At 57.1% G+C, this 12,950-nt stretch overlaps 1 protein-coding gene across 3 annotated transcripts in view; it reads right to left on the bottom strand.

Annotated features, from left to right (window-relative positions):
* Positions 1–12,950, bottom strand: part of ABCA2 (ATP binding cassette subfamily A member 2) — a 34,018-nt gene that overhangs the window by 2,549 nt on the left and 18,519 nt on the right. Inside the window, exons 21-48 of one of the 3 annotated variants that reach the window (XM_088065646.1) lie at positions 12,618–12,801; positions 12,111–12,323; positions 11,599–11,795; positions 11,336–11,518; positions 10,768–10,952; positions 10,560–10,680; positions 9,532–9,819; positions 8,279–8,497; positions 8,024–8,126; positions 7,366–7,691; positions 6,704–6,917; positions 6,421–6,526; positions 6,021–6,132; positions 5,563–5,623; positions 5,130–5,304; positions 4,929–5,044; positions 4,337–4,484; positions 4,005–4,128; positions 3,280–3,412; positions 2,989–3,106; positions 2,691–2,869; positions 2,284–2,425; positions 1,821–1,955; positions 1,541–1,644; positions 1,182–1,274; positions 783–885; positions 520–657; positions 105–311 (exon numbers count right to left, since the gene is read on the bottom strand). In XM_088065646.1, the coding sequence (XP_087921772.1) occupies positions 105–311; positions 520–657; positions 783–885; positions 1,182–1,274; positions 1,541–1,644; positions 1,821–1,955; positions 2,284–2,425; positions 2,691–2,869; positions 2,989–3,106; positions 3,280–3,412; positions 4,005–4,128; positions 4,337–4,484; positions 4,929–5,044; positions 5,130–5,304; positions 5,563–5,623; positions 6,021–6,132; positions 6,421–6,526; positions 6,704–6,917; positions 7,366–7,691; positions 8,024–8,126; positions 8,279–8,497; positions 9,532–9,819; positions 10,560–10,680; positions 10,768–10,952; positions 11,336–11,518; positions 11,599–11,795; positions 12,111–12,323; positions 12,618–12,801 (4,427 nt within the window). The remainder of the gene's footprint in view (positions 1–104; positions 312–519; positions 658–782; positions 886–1,181; positions 1,275–1,540; positions 1,645–1,820; positions 1,956–2,283; positions 2,426–2,690; positions 2,870–2,988; positions 3,107–3,279; positions 3,413–4,004; positions 4,129–4,336; positions 4,485–4,928; positions 5,045–5,129; positions 5,305–5,562; positions 5,624–6,020; positions 6,133–6,420; positions 6,527–6,703; positions 6,918–7,365; positions 7,692–8,023; positions 8,127–8,278; positions 8,498–9,531; positions 9,820–10,559; positions 10,681–10,767; positions 10,953–11,335; positions 11,519–11,598; positions 11,796–12,110; positions 12,324–12,617; positions 12,802–12,950) is intronic. The other 2 variants (XM_088065649.1, XM_088065648.1) reach the window with 2 other exon arrangements.

Below are 12,950 nucleotides of genomic sequence, written 5' to 3'. Positions count from 1 at the left end.
CCTTTGTGGTGTCACAGCACCCAGTCCCAGGGCCCATGGCACAGACACAGGTGAGACCACCTGTGGTCCACAGGAACACCCAGATTATAGGGACAACCTCTCACCCTCTCCTCCTCAAAGCTGATGAGGCCTTCGTCGTCAGTCTCCAGGTCCTCCTGCTCCTCCACCACAAGGGCCCGCAGCTCAGTGGGGACAGTGCGGGGGCGCAGCAGGCTCAGCACGCGCTCCAGGGGTGACTGCAGGACACAGCTGGGGCTAGTCTCCTGCTGCTCCAGGTTGTCGCTTTGCTTCTTGGCAAAATTCACAAACACCTGAGGAGGAAGAGGCAGGAGACTCGGGTACTTGCAGGCATCTCCATCCTATGCTTGCCAGGTGACGAGCCAGTGCATCCTGCCATGCAGTGGCTGCCACCATGTTCCCCATCTCACTCAAACCTCTGCCCCAAAGTCGGATCCTGCCTAGCACTTTGTCACTCCCTGGGGACAAGCATCCAGCTGCCTATGCTGTCTCCAGTCTTACATTGTCCAGTGTGGTTTGGCTGACAGAGTAGTCTTCAATGCCCAGCACATCCACCACCTGCTCCATCTTGCTGAAGACCTGTGCCAGTGAGATCTGGTCCGACTTCAGCTGGTACTGGGCCTTGGTGTGATGACGCTCCTGGGGGGTGGTCATAGAGGGGGCACTGAGCCCTCACTCCCAGACTCCCTCCCATCACCCCATGGAGGATGAAGGCTGCTTGTGCCCTGATGTGGGGGCTGGCATAGCCACCATGGGCAGCTCACCTTGAGGACAGCCTCAGGGAAGTTACGGTTGAAGAACCTCACCACCTCCTTGACATTGAGGCTGGACTTGGTGCGCACTGTGATCATGTAGCCATCACCAAACCTGCACAGGAACAAGGCACCCCATGAGGACCTGTCCCCTCATCTGCACCCCCATGACCCTATGGAAGGGAACAATGCTCTCAGGCCACCACTACTGGACACCAGGCCACTGGCAGAGCACTTCAGTGACCCTGTTCCCTGCCCACCTCTGAAGCAGCACCCACACAGAGGCGGTATAATGTCATGGATCCCACACTGTCACCCAGCCATGGGGACCCAGCCCCGCCCGGGCCAGCAGCACACACAGGCTACCTGTGTGCCTCATGCAGGCATAATGAGCTCCTGCCAGGCTCTTACCTGTTCTTCAGGTGCTGAATGCTGCCGAGACACTTGAGCCGCCCATTCACCATGATGGCCAGGCGGGTGCAGAGGGCCTCGCACTCCTCCATGCTGAGGTGACAAGGGAGGGTTCAGCGGGGGGGGCATCAGAGGACAATGCCAGGGCTATGGTGGGGGTAGGTGGAGAGCTGGGCCTCCCAGGCCATCACCCAAGTGCTTTGGCCCCACCAGCAGGGATGAGAGAAGGCAGCAGAAGGTCTCCCATGCTCCTCCTCCCCCTACCAAATGCCATTCCCTGGGGACCAGGGAGCCCTATCCCTCCCACACAGCACCCCAGGTGCTTGGAGGCATCATGGGCTAACAGAACCCCCCTGGACCTGTGAGATGTGAGCACCACGGAGCGACCAGTTTTGATGACATCCAGGATGAGGTTCCAGAGGAAGCGCCGTGCCTTGGGGTCCATCCCTGTGGTTGGCTCATCCTGGGGGATAGACAGCACCCTCAGACATGCCAGCCCTGGGAGGGACTCTGCCACTCCCTTCCTCTCCTGAATCCAACTCAGACCACTATCCCACAATCCAGGAAATGAGTGGTGTGTGGTGAAGCAGGGGGTGGGCACCTCCCACCTGGGGTCATTTTTCTACCCTCAGGGCGCACCAGGAAGATGAAGGCTGGGTATCCGATGAGTGCGATGGCTGTGGATAGCTTCCTCTTGTTGCCCCCACTGTAGGTGCTGGCGGGCTTGTCTGCATACTTGGTCAACTCCAGCTTCTTCAGTGCCCACTTGACCACCTGCAAGGCGTGGGGAACTGCTGTCATCCTGCCAAGGCCATGGGGCTGGCCGAGCAGGCAGGAGTCCCTGGCATGTCAGCTGCCAAGGGGACTACAAGCCATGTGCCAATCAGGGGAGCCTCATGGCCACCCCTGGCACAGCCATGAGCACTGGTGGGGACATGTGAGTGCATGTGCCTGGCTCTGGCAGCCCATGTGGGCCCACTGCCAGGGAGGCACTGTCACAATAGCAGCAGCACTAGCTCAGTTGCTGTTGCCCAGTGAGATGCCATCCCTGTGGCACAGCACCAGGCCTTGGATGCTGCCATCTGCTTGCCCAGAGCCCTACCCGCTCCTCATCCTTCCAGGGGATGCCACGCAGGCGGGTGTAGAGCTCCAGGTGCTCCTGGGCCGTCAGCTCATCAAAGAGCGCGTCGAACTGGGGGCAGTAGCCCAAGCTCTGCTGGACCTGCAGGAGCTCCTTCAGGATGCTGTGGGAGAGGATTGAGGGTTTGTGGGAAGAAGGAATTCTTTTTGTGAGGACTGCTGCTGAGCCCCCTTTCACACGCCTTTACACTGGAGCATCTTCCCCGAGGAAAAACTCCAGTGGGCAGCCCCAGCACAGGGCCACTGTCTCTTGCCCCACATCCCAGGATGATGGTCACCCAGGACACGAGGCTCCAGAGTTGCACTGGGACACACAAGTTCACTCATGCTGCTTCATCCTGGGAGCCCTCCAACCCCAAGCCCCCTTACCTGTGTCCGTTAATGAAGGCCTCTCCACCTGTGGTGCTCTCATCCCCTGTCAGCATCTTGAATGTTGTGGTCTTGCCTGCACCGTTGACACCCAGCAGCCCAAAGCATTCCCCAGGGCGCACACCCACACACAGCCGGTCCACAGCCAGGATGCGCCCAATCTTACGAGACTTGTACACCTGGCAGGAAAGGGGATGGGGACTCAACCCACCAGGAGCCACCTGGACCCACTGCCCCACCCACACCCCTGGGCTGGGCTGGTTCCAGGAGTCTCCTTGCAGCCTGATGCAACCCCCACCTTTGTTAGGTTCTCGATCTTTAGCATGTCATTGTCGGCATCACCACGCAGGACCCGGTGCCTCTCATTGGCCACATCAACGTCATCTTCGATGGGTTTAGTGGAGACAGGCAGGCGCCTGTGGGAGGGGGCAGAGACAGAGGGGAATGTGAGACCAAGAGCTGCATCCCTGCCAGGCCCAGGCAGTTCCCACTCAACACCACCAGAAGGGCAGCCTGAAACTCAAGGGTCCCAATGGCAAATCTTTACCCCATGGCCAGCCCCAACATCCCTGCCCTGTGCCACACTCACTGGGGCTTCCGGAAGAAGTTGTACTGGCACATGATGGTGATGAAGAAGCCAACAAAGCCTTCAATTGTCATGGCAACAAGCCCCCGTGTCACGATGTCCCATTCAAAGGGCGATTTCATTTTATCAAACTGCCCTGAATAGGAGGAAGAGGAGAGACCCATGACACTGACACTGCTCCCATGCTCTCCCACCACAGCTGCCTGGGCTGGTCGCAACACAGTTCCCTCTCAGTGTATGGGTGCTGTGGAAATCATCCGGCAAGTTCTCAAATTCAGTAGGATGAATCAACCCAGTTGGGAGTGGAATCAGAGGCATTTGTCAAATCCTGACCCAAAATTGTCCCTCATAATGCCAGCAGCACCTGGCTTTTATACAGAAGCTGCTCAAAAAGCAGAGAGCAGGGAGCTTCTGAAGCCAGGATTAAACTGTGGCAAAAGTTGGTTGGGCAGTGCAGCCCCCAAGAAACCCTGTCTGGAAGGAAAGTCCCTGCAGCCCCCATCCCTCCTGTCATAGCACAGATAAATGATGGCCCACCACAGGCAGCTGACCCTCAGCCATGTCTTCTTCTGTGCCTCATCTAGTCCACCCCCTTGACTTTTTGCTCCAGGCTGCTCTGGGCCTTGGGACATCCCCATGGGGGCAGGCTGGGGGGATGTGCCAGCATCATGGTCCCCTCCAGCCCCACATGCCCTGGAGCAAGGGAGGGAGAGAACAAGAAGCCATACCAATCTTGGCATAGTACTCATTGATGTATTCATTGTAGGCCATCTCCATCAGGCCATGGCCCAGGTTGTAGTTAGGGAACACAAGGAAGCAGCTCTTCAGGTAGCTGTTCACCACCTTCAAGTCCTGTGAGGACACCAGAGAGCACACAACCATCAAACAACCCTGAGTGAGTGGTAGGATCAGGATCCCCAAGATCCAGCCCAGTCAGGTCTCATGGCTGATCCTGCTAGAAACAGAAACCTCCTGAGGTCCCTCCCAGCCTGAGCCACGCCACAAACAGATGTCAGCATCTCCCTCCTGGTGGCTGTCAGCAGAGCAGTGAATGCAGTACCTTGTCGTGCTCAAAGAGCTGCAGCAGGAACGTGGCGACAGTGGCTGTGATGCCAATGAAGAGGTTGATGACGATAAGGAAGACATAAGCGGAGCTGGGCACCTCAAACCAGAAGGAGGCCGGGTACATAATAGGGGTGATGGACCAGCTGGGGAGGTGAGAAGAAGCAGCACACGTCAGTATGGCAGCAGAGGGGCCCCCAGCCTTGGGACTGCCCCTTGCCATCCTGCTGTTCCCAGGCTCTCCCGCTCCAGCCCTCACAGTCACCACACCCCAACCAGCTATAGGAGCTGCAGAACATCACATAATGGTTTGGACTGGAAAGGACCTTTCAAGATCATCTAATCCAGTCCCTGGCCATGAGCAGGGACACCTTCCACTAGCGCTCCAAGCTGTCCAACCTGGCCTTACAACATTTCCATGAATGGGGCAGCCACAGCTTCTCTCGGCAATCTGTGGCAGGGCCTCACCACCCCATTAAGAAAAATTTCTTCTTAATATCTGGTCTAAATGACTATATTTTCATTTAAAACCACCACCCCATAAGACTCTGGAGGCATCCCCAGTGCCTCCTGATTTCTGTGCAACATACCCATAAAGCAGGAAGAGGGAGAGGACAGCAGGGAAGTTGGTGGGAGAGGTATACGCCGGGAGGTCAAACACAAACAGGATGATGATGCAGCATGTGGCTGGCACCAGGTAATTTAGCTGGAGAAGAGAGAAAGTTCTGTGACTGCCCACTCCCTGGCACAGCTCCAGAGGCTTGGCCAGTGGGGCCAAGTGTCCTGCTTACCATGTCCCACATGTAGTTGGCCAACCAGTAGATGACGGGGTCACAGCCACTCACAAACTGCAAGTGTTTGGCCTTGGTGGCCTTTTCGGCCACCAGGAATACAACAAAGCTGGCTGGGACAAAGGACATGGCCACAATGATGAAGATGGCAATCACCACATCTGTGCCTTGCAGGCTGGATGGGGAGCAAAGAAAGCAGGGACTCCATCACCCTTGGTTGTCTTGGGAACAGCCACCCACTCTGATGTGGGACAGTCCCTGTGCACAGAGCAGGGCATGGCACAGGGACCCCCACATCACAGCCACCCTGTCCTCCCCATCATGCAGCCTGTGGAGCAGAAGCCTTGGCCGTCCCCTGCAACCACCAGTAAAAAGCCCCCTACCTCCCATGGGACAGCCACCCTCCCTCAGACCCTCCTCTCCTTGGACCTACAGGTAATCCAGGGACAGGCTGGCACTCGTTTTGTTCATGGGGTGATTGGTGACTGTGATGCCTGCAACAACGACCAAGAAGAAACATGGAAGCATGAAAACTGGCTTGGGACACAGACCCCTGTTCCCAGTCTTCCTGGTCCTGGCTCTGAGCAGGATGGATTTCCCACCTGAACCTCAGAAGGAGCTAGGCTCTCTGAAGCAACTCAGCACCTCAAGGTCAAGCCCTCCCCTCACTGGAGAGCACCCTTGGATATGTCATAACCCCAGGCACTTTCAAACAGCACTTTGGGACATCTCAGCTCTCATATCTCAGAGATGAGGTGTGTGAACCCTTGTTCCAGTTGGACACTAGCCTGCTTGGCCCAAGGTGGACACTGCACTTTGGAGCCTGGTTGGACCATGCCCTTAATGCTTTTTCTGACATGCTCCTGCCCTCAAACACCTCCAGATCCTCACCATAGGCAGCAGGGTTGCCCTTGCTCTTGGGCAGGTTGGCTCTCAGGATGGCGTTGTTGAGGGCATTGAGGTATGTGGGCATGCTGTGGTAGCCTTTGTTGTTGTAGAAGACCTGGAGGAGGAGAGCAGAACAGGGGGAGATGGCAACAGAGCTGGGCCCAGAGATGTACTGGGAGGGAGGGATAGGATGGGAGTGACAGCCAGCCACAGGGCAGGTGTCCTGTGCTCAAGGCTGTGGGGAGAACAGGCCATTGCTGACTGTGCTGGGCGACCTGCTGATCACTCTCCCATGGCTGGAGCCTCCCAAAGCACTTGGAGAGCAAGGCGGCAGAGCCATCCCAGGGGTGTCCCCTTTCCTCCCCACCTATGTCCCCTCCCCTGAGGTGCAGTGCTGTCCCACCTGGGCCGTTCTCCGCACAGCAATCTTGCGCACCGTGGCCGGAGCCCTGGCTCCAAAGGAGGCCGGGATGGATTTCTGGACATTTCCAAATGTAAGTGCCCCATACCTGTGGAACAAGACATTGTTGTGGAAGATGAAACTGCTGTCCCCCACCTCCAGGAGTGGAACCATGCTTAAGCATGTTGCTGACTCCAGCCAGCGGCCTGGAGCAGATGTCCCCAGGCCCCTGGTTCTCACACCTGCTCTATGGTGCACGGCAGACCCTCCCAGCCTCCCCTCTTGCCTGTGCAGCCGGAAGCGATCTGAGGTGTAGAGCAGATATTCAGAGACGTTGCGCCCTGTGATGTCCGTCAGGATGTCCCCTGTCACCACCTTCATCTGCGGGGGATGGCCCCCCACGCCACTAGGACAGGAGAAGCCAGTCCCCTGCATGGAGCACGTGCACTTGATGGGCTCATGGATGATGCGGGGCAGGGCAGGGGCTGAGGTCACAGTCCCTGAGGAACAGAAGGGGTGGCTACAGCCAGGCTCCTGCCTGCCTCAGCTGCTGGGGACAACATGACAACATGGGCAGCAAGGGTCCTGGTGACCAAGAGATGGACGTGTGAAAAGCTTTGGGGGAACAGAGATTCAGAGATGGGCCATGAAGTGTGGCTGGAGCAAGAAAGTGCTGGGGACCACATCCAGCAAAGGTGACGCAAGGCTGGCCACAGGGCTTTGTGACAGTGTCACCATCCAGGGGGCTCCACTGGCATGGCTGGGGCTGAATGAGGACCGTGTTCCAGAGCCAAACCCACAAGTTCAGCCCAACAAAGCTCTGGCTGTGTGGCCAGGCCAAACTAACAGGTACTCCCAGGGGTCCCTGGAGCCACTTCTGTGAAGAGAGGCATCATCTCCCTGCTGGAGACAAATCCCAGACACAAAAGCACCCAGCATAGCTGATACCTTTAGCAGTGGAGAAGGTTGTGGAGTTCCAAGCATGGAGCAGGTCCTCATCCACTGACATGGGGTAGTCAGAGGGAGCCGGGGATGGAGGTGGTGGCACAAAGTTGGAAAGTGGAAGGCCCTGGGTGAAGGAGTCGATGCACATGGCATCAAAGTACTTGGCTGCCAGCATTTTGGACTCATTGCTGTTGAGGTTGAGGGTCTGCATGGGCTGGTCCAGTGTGTTGTTGAAGGGTGTCTTTAACACGCAGGTGGCCCCCACACCAGAGGGCAGATGGAAAGTGTTCACCAGCTGCTGAGGGCTGGCATCGGGAGACAGCCTAATGCTGCAGGAGCAAGGAGCAGGAGACAAGTCTCAGCACCATGGCCATCTTCTTCTGGGACCTCCCTGAGGCCTTGGCACTTATGGGCACACACAGCTTGTGCCTGGCATGACTGAGCTGTTAGTCACAGTGTTAGGGCTGGCACATCTCCCAGAGACACCCTGGCCAGCATAGAGCTTGCTTTCTATCAGGGCTCTGCTCCAAGCCTGAACCAGCCCAGGCACTAAGCCTGCTGTGGGCTGCCCTCCCCACCTGCCCCCCTTGCAGTCCCACAGATGGAGTCAGGGATGGGCCTTGGGCACGGGGTGCTGGTCACCAGTGGTGGCAACTCTCACCGGTACTCATGCCGTTCCTCGTTGGCGTATGGAATGAAGTTGCCCTTAGGCTGGGTGTAGTTGTGGTACTGGGATGGCGAGAGGATGAGGGGTGGCAGATCACCTGTGGGGACAGAGACAGGAACCTGCTCGTACCCACAGCACCACTGCATACAGGAAGACTGCCTTGGCCTTGTCCTCCTGCAGCCAGTGGCCACACTGGGGCAGGCAGAGCAGGTCTCCCAGCATGCAGGTAGGTAGGTGGCTTGCATGCACCTATTTCAGGCACGGAGAGCGCCACAGTCATGGCCACACAGACGAAAAAGGCGGGCAGGAGGATCTGTGAGAAGAGGGCCTTGGTGTTGCGCTTGGCACAGTGGAAGCGTTTGACTATCAGCCCATGGAACTGGCGCAGCTTCAGCCACGAGCCTTCCAGCTTGAAGCTCCCCTGACCTGCCAGGTCACAATCCTCTGCTTCCACCTCTGCTTCTTGCTCTGCGAGGGAAAGGGACATCAGCCCTCTGGCACAGTTGCTCCCACACCTGCCTGGGCTCCCAGCAAGCTGAGCCAGACACTCAGCCCAGCTCAGCCACCCCAAGAGTCAGGGCAGCACCCAACCCCAGCTCTGCCACTGGGCCACAGCAGCAGTGCAGTGGGAAGCAAGGTATCTGGCTGGCAGGTTCCTCTCAGCCCCAAAATGAAAATTTCAACAATAGTTTTTTAAAAAAACAATTAATTTGCTGCTTTTTTCTAGGACCCCTCCATTTTCCCATCAGCTCTGCCAGCTGGAGGGGGGTCAGCACAGTCAGGAAAAGGGGACAAGACACAGGAGGGAGTCCCAGCAAGACAGTGGGAGCTCTGTCACAGCACTGTCACAGCTCTGCTTCTCACAGCCCTGATGGGAGGAAGAGGTGGTACATCCCCAAATTAGTCACAAGAGTTGTGAGATAACCCAGAACAGGATCTCTGACTATAGCAATAACCTCAAGGCTTTCCTGAACCCTCTCTACCCAGCAATCCCAGCATCCAGGCAGGGAGAGCCTTGCACCCAGGGCAGGGTATGACAGGTAAAGCCATCACCTGGAAGGTGACTCTGTGCCCAAGGACCAAGAGAAGAAACCCAACTGGTGCCAGTGTAGGAAGAGGGCATGTTAGTGGGGCAAGTCTGCAAGGTGGCACTGGAGACCCAAAGGAGGCAGAGGCAGAGCCAACACAGGTTGCTCTCACTGGCTCCACACGTTGGCATGAGATCCTCATGCACACCCTACCAGTATGGGGTGCAAACTTGTGGAAGGAGCCTGTTGCCAGCCCTCCCACCCAGGCTGTGGCTCTCTGGGTGCTGTGCTGCTGGCTGCTCCATCAGCCCCCTCTCCACAGGCTCTCGTCCCAGCAGTCACAGCCACTCATCTCAGACACAACCACATACCCCAAGAGACCAGGCCAGCTCTGCCTACCCTGGGCAAACCCTCACGTCCCAGATAAGTGCCTCCCCTGGCCCCTGCCGCTGGCCGGGCACCAGCGGCACCAACCTTGCAGACTGATGTTATCGGGGTCCTGCCGGTTATCGAACAGGGGCGCGTAATCCCCAAAGAATTCGGAATAAGCCCCACCTTCGTCGCCGCGCACGGAGCCCACCGAGGACGCTGAGCACAGGGATGCCTGCGACTGCGCCAGCTTGGAGCAGGTCACCAGGTTGCTGAGCTCCACCTCGGGCTTCTCTGGCATGGCTGCTTCGGCCAGGGGCTCTCTGTTGGCTTCAGACTTTGGGCTCAGCTCAGAGGCGGGTGGCTGCAGGGCATCCTTGGACTCCTTCATGTCTGAAAGAAAAAATGTGGGTTGCCACCAGCCACGCTACTCTTCATTGCAGCATGGCACCAACTGGGGATGGATTGTATCACAGACTGGTTTGGGTTGGAAGATGATTAGGTTGGTCAATCATCTCATTCCACACCCCTGCCATGTACAGGGACACCTTTTGCTAGACCAGGTTGCTCCAAGCCCCATCCAACCTTGAACACTTCCCGGGATAGTGTACCCACAGCTCCTCTGCACAACCTGTGCCAGGGGCCTCCACCACCCTCACAGGGGAGAATTTCCTTCTACCATCTAATCTAAACTTTTCCTCTTTTAGTTTAAAACCATTCCCCCCTTATTCTAACACTATCTGCCCACGTAAAGTCCTCTCTCTCATTTTTTCAAGCCCCCTTTAGGCATTAGAAGGTGCCATAAGGTCTCCCTGGAGCCTTCTCCAGGCCAACACCCACAGCTCTCCCAGCCTGGCTCCATGGCAGAGGTACTCCAGCCCTTGGAGCATCTCTGTGGCATCCTCTGGAGACCTGTGCTGAGGACACCAGAGTTAGCCGCTATTCCAGGTGGGAGTAACTACAGCCACTATCCCAGAGCGGAGCAGAGGCTGGTTGCCCTCAGCCAGGATGGGCTCTGCTGGAAATCTCTCCTCTACCTGGGACAGGAGATTCCTGCAGCCACCAAGGCCAGCAAGATCACACAGCCCCTCATTCACCCCAGCAGCACCTTGTGCCCCCGCCAGTGCCCGTACCCACGTCACTGTTCTCCAGAGACTGGTCCTCCTCAGACACCTTCAGGAAGACCTCCTCCAGTGTGGTGTCCATCAGCCCAAAACTGGTGAGGTCCAGCTCTTCCAGGCTCTGCTCTAAGTGCTGTGGGAGCAAAGTGCTGTGTGAGGAGGACAGATGTCCACAGTGCCACAACGCCTTGCCTGCACATTCTGCCATCCCTGCAGGTACCTGGAAGAGCCTCTCAAAGCAGCCTTTCTTGACAGCCTCACTGGGCAGGATGTAGGAGAGCTCTGTGTTGGTGTCTGAGATGAGGAGGCAGGAGGCCACGTACTTCTTGATGAACTGGGAGACACGAGGCTCAGAGCAGGGGCTGACAGATGAGTGGCCCAGGGGGCTGTGTGGCTGGCCTGGCTCTGGGGCACAGGGACAGTACCCATTGGTCAGTTCACACCTGGCTTCACACCAAGACTCACCACATTTCCCCTACTCCCCAGTGCTACAGGGGCTTCCGTATCACCCTCACTGGCCTGGGGATGGTGTTCTGCAATGTTGCCCACACTGGACATCTCAGTGGGCAACCCACAGGCTCAATAAAAACCAGCACCCGGAGACAAATGCCACTGTGTAAGGTCTGGCCAAGGACCCAGCTGGTGTCCCATGCCCATCCCCTTTGCCCTCCATGTGGCCTAAGGAGACTCAGGATGGGAGTACTTGGGTGTTGACTTCTCCTTTGCTGGGCTGAAGAAGAGCTGGTGCCATCTACTGCCTTAACAAAGGGTCCCACTACTTCCCAGACCTGTGCCATTCCTGGTGTCCGACTGCTTCTTCACCACTGTCAGCCTGTAGCCGTCACCATAGGTGCTCTTGAGGAACAACGGGGAACCACAGCACTTGAGCTTGCCATGGGAGATGATGGCGATGCGGTCCCCCAGCAGGTCAGCCTCATCCATGTGGTGTGTGGAGAGCAAGATGGTCCTCCCTGATGGCAGCACAAAGCTTCAGCAGAGGAGCCATGGCTGCCACAGAGGAGCATGCCAGGCTCTGCCCAGCTCTGCTCACCTGGCTTGTACTTGAGGATGAGGTCCCAGATGGCCCTTCGGGCATATGGGTCCACACCAGCTGTGGGTTCATCCAAGATAACAGCCCGCGACCCACCCACAAAGGCAATGGCCACTGACAGCTTCCTCTTCATGCCACCCGAGAGAGTCTGCACCTGGCAGTGCCGTTTGTTGGAGAGTTCCAGATCCTCAATCATCCTGGGGACAGGGCAGAAGCACCAGGAATGCTGGAGGGGCTGTAATGGTGCTCAGTGCCTGTGAGGAGTATGTAATGCCTCTTCCTCACATGGTACCTGCAGCTTTCGGCTGCTGGGACTGCCCAGCTGCAGTAAGGCTATGAGCATCTTCTGCTCACTTCCACAGCCTGACACCCCAAGGGTGGGAAAATACTTGGTGAAACTGCACTATGGGACTCCTCTGCCACCAGATCACCCCTCCTGGCATAGCAAGCAGGAAGGAGACTCACTCATGCCAAAGGCATGGATGAAGACAAAGGAGCTGGAGGGTGCCTACTTGTCCATCTCCTTGCGGATCTCCTCCTCTGCCATGCTCTTGAGCTGCGAGTAGAACCAGAGATGCTCCTCCACTGTCAGCCTGTCAAAGAGCACATTGTGCTGGGGACACATGCCCAAGTTCTTCCGGATCTTGTCCATCTCTGTACGGATATCATGGCCATAGATGGTAGCAGAGCCCGATGTTGGAGGGAACAAGCCAGTGAGGATGGACCTGGATGGATGGAGAAAGGCAACAGTGTGAGGGAGCTCATATTCCTCAGTCTGGCCCCAATCCCAACCACCATCTCTGGGAGCATCTGCTCGGCCCCAGGCAGAGCAATTATCAGCACAAGGCCATGAGCCTACTGCCTGTCCCATGTTTGTGCTAGCCCCACACCCATACTGCTGCCCTCTGGGCATGGCATCAGCTGCCACAGGGCCCTGCAGAAACATCCCAAAGTCCCTGCCTCACACTCTGCAGCTGGCCAGAGGAACATGGTCTCTGTCTACATGGACAGGTACTCACATGGTGGTAGTCTTGCCTGCACCGTTGTGCCCCAGGAAGGACACAACCTGGTTCTCGTAGAGGTTGAGGCTCAGCTTGTTTAGTGCCAGCTTCTTGTCTGTCTTGTAGACTTTGGTGAGCTTGTCGATGCAGACAACCAAGGGGAGGTGGGTTGGCTCCTCCTCAATGCCCCTTGTCTCCTCTGCTGTGACAGTAGGATGGTGAGGAGTCAGGGGAGGGCAGGGAAGCCAGGCTTTGAGTGGGGCTCCCTGGGAATGAATCAATCCGCCTCCATCCTATGGTGGCTATGCTGGCTTGTGGTTCCTTCCCCTCTGCTTCTCACCAATTTTCCCC

Source organism: Pseudopodoces humilis, chromosome 22 (assembly GCF_049639895.1).
Source record: "Pseudopodoces humilis isolate 2021_Gansu_Grassland_sample_001 chromosome 22, ASM4963989v1, whole genome shotgun sequence".
NCBI lineage: Eukaryota > Metazoa > Chordata > Aves > Passeriformes > Paridae > Pseudopodoces > Pseudopodoces humilis.
The sequence above is the reverse complement of the archived record's forward strand: the minus strand, read 5'-3'. Positions and strand labels throughout refer to the sequence as shown.